We start from the raw sequence: 11226 nt of genomic DNA, 5'->3' as shown, positions 1-11226 counted from the left end.
AAGCTATCATACAAAAAAAACCTACTACCTTTTATAAATTGTTATACAGAATATGAGAGACTCATAAGAGACTGGAAGTATGAGGGATGCAATTTTAAATCTGATTATAAAAACTTGGAACAATCCCGCCCCCTTTTCGTCTTCCCTTTCTTTGTTGCGCCCTCGGTGATGGAGAAGGTGCAGTTTGTGGGGTTTGTCTTTCATCCGTTTTCCAAAATCCTGTAGTATATGCTTGGAGAGGGCCACACAATGCCTTCAATCCACGATATCCCGTTACCTTGAACACTCCATCATGGTATGAATGGTGCATTTCGTTATTCCCATAAGCCAAGATAACGCCGCTAAACAAAATTCTACAGTGGTAAATATAGGACGTTGTAGCAGAGTTCCACTTTCTGCCATACAGCTGGAGTCATGAACTACAGTGGGGTCTATGATCATGAGAGAGAGATGCACAAAGCTTCCAGAGAATCAGAACGTTTCGCACAGGCAAGTGTTGCTGAATTTATAGGAGGAAGAACGAGTTTATATTTGAAAACGCAGATGGACATTGCATTAATGATACCCGTTTTCATTGCTAGTTGCTATGGCAGCAGTGAAATTAGGAAACGCAATGGATAACTCATCTACACTCTTGGAACTTTAAAAACTCCTTGGAATGAATGTTATGAATGCTTTTACTTTTTCGTATAGAAACTTTATATATATAGTAGCTTGTTGACTTAATTGAGTTAATGCTGTAATGCATGGCCGGTTACTTTTGTGTAGTGCTTTTGTGATCACGTGATTAATGAGTGTTTGCAACACTGTCCTCTACAGGCTGGCAGAGAAATGGCAACGTACACAAGCTTATTGCTGTCATAGGATTGACGGGTTTTCCATTGCAAATCTTTCTTTCTTTCTTTCTTTTTTTGAGGTATGAATCACTTTGTATCAGGTATTGTAAAGGGCACATTATTCATGGCTTTCCCGTGGAGAAAGTATCTATTTCACCCCATCACCATGCTGTCCTTACACGCAGTCGTAGCTGTCTACACACAACCCCCCGCATTTATAGGTTTGGACCTATTGCCAGATAAGGCAAATGAATGCCGCTCAGTGCGCCGTTCCAGAATACTTTACGACCGCAACAAATATCAAATAGTTCTTGAACAAGCTCCCGTTCTTGTGTCTGTAAGAAGGGAGGGGGCAGGGAGGGTATCTGAAATAGATTTGGCTTATAAGATCAGGTTCTCACTCCCTCCTGGCAAGCCAAGGCTGTAGCTCTGTGGTTCCGTCCAACACCCGGTGGGCCTGCAGCTGTCTGTCTCTCTCTCTCTCTCTCTGTGTGTGTGTGTGTGTGTGTGTGTGTGTCTGTTTCTAACACACACTCTCTATCTCTCACATACACACACACACACACACACACACACACAGTGTTTTCTCCCTCTGGAGGAAGCGATGCTGAAGGCTTAATGAAGAATTGAAAGAAAAGCCAAGAGAAAATCGCCCTGGTGTCTGCGCATTGTCTTTTTCTTGCGAGTTATTTTATAGTGCAGCCTATTGCCCCGTTTAAGGTGTGTAAATATCGCCGACCTTAAAACTCCCTTCACGTAACGGCGAACCGGTTCAAAGTTATAAAATAATTATTTCTTAACTAGCTAAGCGACCTCATTCATTCATATTTTGCAGCGTTATTTTATCAAATCGATGTCAAACGTGGGTTACCGCAACAAAGCCACTCTCTCCCCGAGCCTTCTGCATCCCTCACTTCCACGCCCAAACGTAGTAGCCCTTTCTCCTCTGCCGCGTGACGGAAGCGTACGCACGCGAGAGAGCGAAAAAAAAAAAGCTGGAGACGCGAGACCGCTCCGCGGATACAACGCGGCACGAGCAGCGAACGGAGAACGGCGTGCACGCCGCGCATGAGCGCGACAGGGTCCGCGAGCGTCGGAGTCATAAAGAATATCCGACGCTACCGAAGGTCCGGTAAGACCGACCGCGTCTCCAGGCAACCGGCCCGACTAGAAGGCTTTCCTCCTCTCCGCCGGGCTGCACCGAGACCGTATCCAATCCGGTATTTGCGGTTCTTCGTTCCGTAATAACGCTGCCGGTGTGGACTGGATTCTTCTACGGAACCGTTTTCACCTACTCGGCTACGCGAGCACGGCGAGGGACGACGGAACCGGGGCGGGGGGGTGGGGTGGGGGGGGGAGCGTCCGAACAGCCGCTCTGCTGGCAACGTCTATTAGACACCACGGGATGATCTTGAGCGGGATACGCGAGTGAAGGGGAAGCCCGTCCGTTCTTATCTGCTGGGATTTGCCGATGCTTTAACTTCGTGTCGGGATGGGGAAGGAGCAGGACCTGCTGGAGGCGGCGCGGACCGGGAATGTGGCTCTGGTGGAGAAACTACTGAGCGGTAAAAAGGGATTACTGGGCTCGAGCTCCGGGTCAATTCCTCTCCCCGGTTTACTGAGGTGCGTAAATAAAACGTCGCCCAGAGTTTTATATTTCTTAGCGAACTTTTGCTAAGGGGTCTGCGTTGTGAAGTTCGGCTTGATGGGGGATCTTTTTTTTTTAGTCACCGTGGTCTTGCCAGCGCGTGAACAAATAAAAACGACCCATTGCATTTGCTCGTGCTGTGCAATATGTTGCACACACCCACTCTCGGCATTCCCGACCCACCGTCTCGGACTCCTACCACCCGAGGCACCGTATGACATTGCCTGTTGTCTGGGTCCCCTCCTTTGCCTGCTGTTGTGTTGGTGACAGCTGTCAAACATGTGTAGGACTTTTGACCCGAGTTTGAAACGCCCCGGGGGATGTCCTCTCTTGTCTGGCAGCGGGTGTGTGAATCTGCTGCATCTTGCAATATTATGACAGACTGAATGATCTGAGATTTTTTTTTTTTTTTTTTTTTTAACAAAACCAAAACTTATTAGAACCACATTTCTCATTCGCCCACAAAATAACGGACTAGGTTATCAATTAAGGCACTGTGAAGTGCCAGCCGTTTGGTTCCAGCAGTCTGGGCCATGGAACGTTTTCGGCTGCAGGGACGTAAGCAAACCTGTTCGTAACGACTGCAACCAATACTCGTTCAGAAACTTTCATGAACCCGTACACGTGATGGAGAAGAGAGCCGCGCTTCACGCCGGCTTCCTCCGCTCTTTTCACGGCTGTTTTGGTCAGGTTCCGCGAGGTGATTTACTTTGATCGGAGGCACCTGTGCGTACCCGGAGAGGCGGCCGGGCGGAGACTAGCGACGGCACCGCACCGCGGCTCCAACACCCAAAACGTAAAAGAATCGCAACTGTTGTGCTCCGGGAACGAGACAGATATGCGGTGGGGGAGGAGTGTCTGGGATCAGCATGCCTTCTTGGCCGTGTGCGAGAACGCGAGCGAGCGAGGCGAGAGAAAGAAAATAAAGAAGCGAATCGCTCGCGCGTCGGCCCGAGCGGTGGTAATTTCTCCAGATGAAAATGCACTCGGTGCCTTTCTGTGCTCCTCCTGGGCACGAAGAAGCACTTTCCTCAATCAGGCCTGACTCCCATCATCACGTCCGCTTCGTCGTCCTCTAGATGCCGCGTTTTTGTTTTTTTTTCTCCTCTAGTGCATGACTCTGCCAGACGTTGTTGTCTGTCTTTGTTCGTCAGCCTGCCGATGTTTCCTTGTGTGCCCGTAGACTGCAGGGATATGCTGGGTACTGACAGTGTTTAGTAATTATTCAGCACGCAGGCCTGTGCTACAGTAGACAGTGGGTGGTCTGTTTTGCTCCATCTGCACACGTGCTGTCCCCCCCCCTCCCTCTCTCTCCCTCTCTCTCTCTCTCTCTCTCTCTCTCTCTCTCTCTCTCTCTCTCTCTCTCTCTCTCTCTCTCTCCCTCTCTCTCTCTCCCATGGAGGGATCGAATGGGGACTGAGGAGGATGCCCCTGCTTGGCTTCATCATGCGTGTATGTAGGAGTTTGTGAGAAAGGTCAGAGGTCACATGCCCCTGGAATTTGCGAATGTGATTCCCACCTTGAGGTCGCTGAAGGTTTCACAGGAAATACCAAAGCCATGAATCATTTTGTGGCGGCTGTGCTGTCTTTCTCTAGTGCACACTGCCCTCCCCCCCCCCGCACCTATGCTGATGCTCGCATAGTCCTAATGGATCATTCCATCAATAACGAGACAAAGAGAGACACTGCATGATTGTGCACTCTGTCCTCTGTCAGTAACACTTAGTTACAAGCTGCTCTATCATCACGTTGATATCCAGCGGCACCAATACTGAGCAATGCACTGAGAATGATGGGCCAGGATGGCATAACGCACAGACCTACAAGGAGATGAGTTTACACTGACACAAGACACATACTTCTGTATTTAAAAGGCCCATAGTCTCGAGACAGACGACGGGCCGGAGCTCAGGTCTGTTCATTGAGCGCCTGTCTTATTGATCAGCCCGGCAAGGAAGTTTGTCCTGTTTTTCTGAAGACATTTTTCTTAGATATGCAGCAAATTGCCCCACTGTGACGCGGCAGATTTCGGATACGGAGCCGACTTCGTGCGAAGCAGGTTCCCGTGGTGCCGTGACCCAGATCGACATCAGCTGTCCGCCTTGTCGGTTGCCGTAGAGAAGCAAAGGTCCAATCTGAGTGCTTGAATGTTAGCTAAAACAAGCGTGCCCTATCTCCGTGTAGCTATTGCATGCAAATAAAGGCGTGAACTCGACTTATTCATCTTTCTTAGGTCAGAGGCTAACTTTTGGAGGAAAAAAAACATGGGCGAAAATGACGTTTATAAGGAAACCTGCACGCTAACTTCAGACATCCTGAACAATCTACTTCCAGTCACTTGTATGGTGGGATGAAGAGGCATACCTGGTATAACTCCAGAATATTGAAATCAGATTAGACAGCAACACGTTTTGCTGTTTTACTGTGAGGATTTAGCGGCCGTTGCAGAGCCCAGCGCTACTGTTCTCAGTGTCGGTATGTACCAGAACACTGGATGCAAGGTGCGACTCTGCGGCTGTAGTTCATTCTGTACTCTTGCGATAAACGTTCAGCATAGGGCATAGCGTGTTTGGTTTTTTTAAGACTGTATTTTCAGCATCGCTGAAAGGCAGAATATTCTGGTTCTAGCACACGCTTTCCGTGGTTGGTCATTTGTACACATCCACATCCACCAAGAGAGGCAGATTCAAATACATCCTTGATTCTGGTTTTAAGTATCACGTGTAAGATTTCCTGCTACTTAACATTTCTATACATACACCAACTCAACAAGACATGGTTTTGTTACCATAATTCATGGGTATATGGGTATATAGCACATGGGTATATAGGCAGAAATATTAATGATATGTAATAATTGTCAACATTAGCTCTTGAGAATCAGTTAACAAAAATAGATGCTGCCAGCTTGCAGAGTAATAATAGACCATTATAAAGCAATGAGGCCAAGACTAACAAATCCAGGTGCGATTCTGTTCCGCCAGTTCTGTGAACAAGGGTCCAAGTATCCCAGCCAAACTGGGCCCAGTTCCATCAAGTTCAGCTGTGGAAGACTGGCTTGAGCTAATGGTGACTGGCGCTAGCTCTGCTGGAACAGGGCACATGTGCCCGTACATGTTCTCGGTGTACAGGTTTAGGACTATAACCGAGAACATCTAATGACGTGCACATGCCTCACGTGCGTCACGGAAACCTTGCAGCGCGTGATATGAATGTATGTGAATTCGTGTGTGAGTAGATACATAAGTGAGACAGTGTGGTTTCCCGTATGTGTCGGCCAGCCGATCTCGCCGGACTCCGTTGCCAGCCCTCGGCATGAGGTAATGCATAAAGCTGGCGGATAACTCTTGAACCGATCGTTCGCTGTATCTGGTTTCTTCGCATCTGTTGCAGTAGGGGAGAGTCCGTCTTGGTGACCCCCCTCCCCCGTGACCATCTAATCTTTCTTCTTCGAGCAGCTGATTTGCCTGTGTCTGCTTCTTTCTGCTGTGATCAGGTTATGCGACTTAAGGCACGCCTCTGCTTCGCGTCTCTGATGAGAGCCAGAGCCAGCGTCTGACATGGGCTCGCGGGGCGGTACACCCTCCCCCTGCCGTCTCAGCTTGTACCTGAGGCTTTGGAGCGATGTGGGTCCTGGACGTGTCCGACTTTCGCGTTCGGATATGCGCCTAGTGTTGTTCTCGATCCTGTTCACTGCCTGAAAGATGCCGACAGATGGTTTGATTCTCACCAATGATTCTAGTCCAGGTGCTCTACTGAAACTAGCTCAGAGACTTTTGTTTAATGAAAATGCAAAGCCTCCTGTTGTGTATTCACTCTTATCTTGGTGCATGTATAGTCTACTATGTAGGCTAGCACAGCACTCTCGAGGGAAGGGGTATCCTGTGACTTGAATTCTGATCCTCTTTTTAAAAACCCGATATTTGCCTTGTTTAGGCTCAATGTCCAAGGTGCCCTGTTGCCGTTGTTTTTGTAGAACATTAAGCGAGTGCTGCCACCCTATGTGAATGGCTGACTGCAGGCTGAGGCCGTCAACACCAAGCAGGAGTCTGACTTCTGTGTTATGAAGTGCGAGACCGGAGCCTGAAGTGTGTTCCAACTGCACTGCAGGAGATGCTGGACACAAGGCCTTCCTGTGTCACGCTGTAGCCATGTCCAACTGGCCGTGCCAGCACCACCATGGCCCGGCCCAGCAGGACGTACCAACTCCACCGTGATCCAGCCTAACCGGCGGTGCCGACTTCTCCATGACCATAGCAGTCGTTACTGCACACCTTTTGGGGTTTTCTACTTTTGTGTCAGCTGGAGAATGAATGTGGGCAAAATTAAATATACTTCTTCTGCTTAGCACAGCTTGTCTGGTAAAGAAAGCCCAACCACACAGACACTTTAGCCACACAGGTCATACCGCACAGGATTAACTCACACCCCATTTGCATAGCTCATACCGCACTGGATTAACGCTCGCCATAACCGCACAGGTCATAATGCACTGATTACTAGATCATGTGGTTGTGCAGTTAATTTACAGTCAGATCACAGAAGAAGTAACACAAGACCATCCAACTCTGTGGCCTGGAGAGACGGAGGGGCTGAAGAAAAGTGACAGATCTAGATACAGGGGAGGGAGGAGAAGAAAGAGGAATAAAACGCTATTTATTAAGAGGAAAGAAGACTTCGGAAGCAGGGGGAGGTGTAGTAAGGGTCGAAGGTCACCTTTGGAGAATGTAAATCTGTGTGTGTGTGTGCCACCCAGAGAATCCCCGACCGCCATCCACCTTAGCCAAGCCTGGCATTCTCTGCATCCGTTCCAGCACCTTAGCATGAGAGCCATTAAGACCAATCCCAGAATGCACTGCGGCTGGCATCTCTCCACTGCAAGTGCCTTTTCCTGTTTCAAAGTACTGCAGGTCTGCTGTGGATAGTAACTGTCCTCTAACCCTGTGCCAGTATCAGTACATCGATTGGGAGCCGCGTATCAGATGTTAAAACGTTTGAGTTGTTTAGGCAGTCTCAGGAACTGCCGTGATGTCTCTCCCCCTGTTAGTACACACTGCTTGATGCCTTTTGTTTGATCAGCATAGAGCAAACGTAGCACATTAGAAACATAACTCATGTCAGTAACCTTTGAAATATCATCACATTTCGAAATGCCGCCTTACAATTTGTAAGCCATAGCTGTGTTTTGAAGGCCCGTTCCTGGAGTTAAGGGAAGTGCCCCCTGACCAGCAAAAACATGACAAATATGCTCCTCCCACTAGCCGTTCGAAAGAGCGCACATTTGTCATTATGTCCAGACTGTTCTGTGTGTCCTCTCAGACACTTGTTTGTCACATGGCCATAAGAGGAGGCTGTCTGGGAACAATTAAGTCAAGTCTTTACACATGGCCTGAATGCCCATTTGATTAGTATAAGTGACTGTAGAAATGGTATTTTTGTGACTGCGCGTGTGATTGTTTTATGTGATTTATCTGCTGATCCTGTGAATACAGCAGGTCTATGACCGTTTAAACAAGAGTTCACTCTCTCTACTCTCTGTGAACAGCCCTAATAGGAGACTCTGAGTCCATGCTATGACTTCAGCAGTGAAAGAGGACATTGTTGTCCCAGCATTTTGCTTTATTTACATCCACGGCTTCCTCCAACCATTTTTCCATGCCTGAAGTAAAGACACATGATTCAGTAGTAGAGGCTGTCTTTGCCCTTTGTGCTCCCCCTCTCTCTCCCTCTCTCTTTCTCATCTCTCTCTCTCCCTCTCTTTCTCTATCTCTCTCCCTCCCTCTCTCTCCCTATCTCTCCCTCCCTCTCCCTCCCTCTCTCCCTCTCTCTTTCTCTATCTCTCTCTCTCCCTCTCTCTCCCTCTCTCTCTCTCCCTCTCTTTCTCTATCTCTCCCTCTCTCTCTCCCTCCCTCTCTCCCCCTCTCTCTCTCTCCCTCCCTCCCTCTCTCCCTCCCTCCCTTTCTCTCTCTACCCTTTCCCCCCCATTTATCTCTCTTTCAATATACCTTGCACTCCACCCATAAAGCTCTCTCTTGAAAGTATCCTTCTTCATCTTCTTCTGTTACTGACACACACACACACACACACACACACACACACACACTTATTCCAAGATCTCTCCACGCTTGTTGCCGTTTGACAGTGATGAAGTGATATGGAATTGTGGGTATAGGAAAATTCTCAGTTCCAGGGGGAATATCTACTTAAAATCCGAGTTAGCACTCACTGACTGACTTAACCCACTTAGCGCTGAGTCAAGCATTAGCTGATCAGAGCAAGCGGGTGCGTGACCTTTAATGACCTGAGACAGTCTGGACACGCCACTGAACAGTGCAGCCTTGGTCTTGTCTACTGTATACTATTTGCATGCGGCCAGTATTCAAATGCAGTAGGGATAGTGAGTGAGTGCATACGTGTGCGTGTGTGGGGGGTGGTGACAGACCAGCATGGTGGTGAGTTTTCCCAACACACAGTCACGCAGTCACGCAGACAGCCACTGCTAGTCCCGTTTTCCCAACACACAGTCAGGCAGTCACGCAGACAGCCACTGCTAGTCCCGTTTTCCCAACACACAGTCACGCAGTCACGCAGACAGCCACTGCTAGTCCCGTTTTCCCAACACACAGTCAGGCAGTCACGCAGACAGCCACTGCTAGTCCCGTTTTCCCAACACACAGTCAGGCAGTCACGCAGACAGCCACTGCTAGTCCCGTTTTCCCAACACACAGTCACGCAGTCACGCAGACAGCCACTGCTAGTCCCGTTTTCCCAACACACAGTCAGGCAGTCACGCAGACAGCCACTGCTAGTCCCGTTTTCCCAACACACAGTCAGGCAGTCACGCAGACAGCCACTGCTAGTCCCGTTTTCCCAACACACAGTCAGGCAGTCACGCAGACAGCCACTGCTAGTCCCGTTTTCCCAACACACAGTCACGCAGTCACGCAGACAGCCACTGCTAGTCCCGTTTTCCCAACACACAGTCAGGCAGTCACGCAGACAGCCACTGCTAGTCCCGTTTTCCCAACACACAGTCACGCAGACAGCCACTGCTAGTCCCGTTTTCCCAACACACAGTCAGGCAGTCACGCAGACAGCCACTGCTAGTCCCGTTTTCCCAACACACAGTCACGCAGTCACGCAGACAGCCACTGCTAGTCCCGTTTTCCCAACACACAGTCACGCAGTAACGCAGTCACGCAGACAGCCACTGCTAGTCCCGTTTTCCCAACACACAGTCACGCAGTAACGCAGTCACGCAGACAGCCACTGCTAGTCCCGTTTTCCCAACACACGGTAACGCAGTCACGCAGACAGCCACTGCTAGTCCCGTTTTCCCAACACACAGTAACGCAGTCACGCAGACAGCCACTGCTAGTCCAGTTTTCCCAACACACAGTAACGCAGTCACGCAGACAGCCACTGCTAGTCCCGTTTTCCCAACACACAGTAACGCAGTAACGCAGTCACGCAGACAGCCACTGCTAGTCCCATGCTGAAGAAAAAGATGAAGTAGCTGTCATTCCAAGAAATTTACCAAATGTATAACTGTGTGTCATCATCGATTATATTTCTGATAGTGTTTAGTGTAACGTGTAATTACTCAGTAATTGAATCCTTTAGCATACACCCCCTCTGCCTCACACGCACACACACACACACACACAAATTGTACAAATAAGGATGTGGAGAATTAACTCAGTGAGTGTGTGACTCAGCAAGCAGTGTCTGTCATTCCTGATGTCCTCTTTGAAATCTTTGTGTGTGTGTGTGTGTGTGTGTGTGTCTGTGTGTCTGTCATGCACACTCTATTGTGATACAAACACATTTAGTTAAGATTTTACTGTATTTTTAAATAGTTAGTATTACAATTGATAATCCTTTTACAATTAATATAAAAATATAGGAAATAATTCCAGAATGTCACCTTTTGTATTTTGGTCAAGTTATTGTGCAGTTTGTTTGTTTGTTTGTTTGGAAAGTGGTACTTTATAGCCCAGTAATAATTACCATTTTAGTAATCTATCATTTTAAGTGAGCATTATTGTTGTTGTTTGGAGAGATAAAGTAATATAAGGGTTGGAATGCCCAGCCTGAGTAACTAGCACCGGCTCTGTGACCAGGAGCCGGTTGTCTGTGGTCAGCAGCGCACAAGAGCATGTGGTACCCTTCAGTGAACGATAAGAAAGTCCTCTCCCACTCAGTAAACACCCAACCAGGCCAACCAATGGCAGCTACGGGGTCCCACGTCCGGAAATGATCAGCTAGCGTTTTCCTTCGAACACGCTTGGCTGCTGCCCAGTTATGTTGGGTGAGCAGCACATGGTGACAGATTAGCTGTGTGTCAAATAGGAAGCCCCCCCCCCCCGATCTGCTTTATCGGAGCAGATCGGATAAAGCTATTGTACATCTCAAAATCAGCTAGTTAGTGCTGCGTATAACTAACAAACATTCTGTGTTCATCCACACATCTCGGAGGTCACTGCTCGGTTACTGCCTTCAGCCACATCACAAGATGCGCCAGCCACAATATGCCATACTGCTGCCTCTACTGCGATTCCCAGCTGAAGGAGCAAGTTTGGGATTCTTGTTTCCCTCTCCACATCATACTAGAAATGTATTGCTGCGTCAACTGTCAGTGTGAAACTTTCAGAACTCTGCAGACTCACAGAATATAATGTTATTTTGGTGTCTTAGAAATATACAGCATTATACTACTTTAATTTGCCTCAATATATGTCC

General features: G+C 48.4%; 1 protein-coding gene across 6 annotated transcripts in view; it reads left to right on the top strand.

Moving 5' to 3' along the window:
• The first annotated feature begins 1786 nt into the window (after positions 1-1786).
• Positions 1787-11226, top strand: part of anks1b (ankyrin repeat and sterile alpha motif domain containing 1B) — a 110292-nt gene continuing 100852 nt past the window's right edge. For 2 of the 6 annotated variants that reach the window (XM_035523475.2, XM_035523474.2), the window contains exon 1: positions 1787-2459. In XM_035523475.2, the coding sequence (XP_035379368.1) occupies positions 2329-2459 (131 nt within the window). In that variant the 5' untranslated portion in view covers positions 1787-2328. The remainder of the gene's footprint in view (positions 2460-11226) is intronic. The other 4 variants (XM_035523479.2, XM_035523478.2, XM_035523477.2 and 1 more) reach the window with 3 other exon arrangements.

Source organism: Electrophorus electricus, chromosome 4 (genome assembly GCF_041902795.1).
Source record: "Electrophorus electricus isolate QZ-2024a chromosome 4, ASM4190279v1, whole genome shotgun sequence".
Classification (NCBI taxonomy): Eukaryota; Metazoa; Chordata; class Actinopteri; order Gymnotiformes; family Gymnotidae; genus Electrophorus; species Electrophorus electricus.
This window is presented reverse-complemented; position numbering and strand designations above follow the sequence as displayed.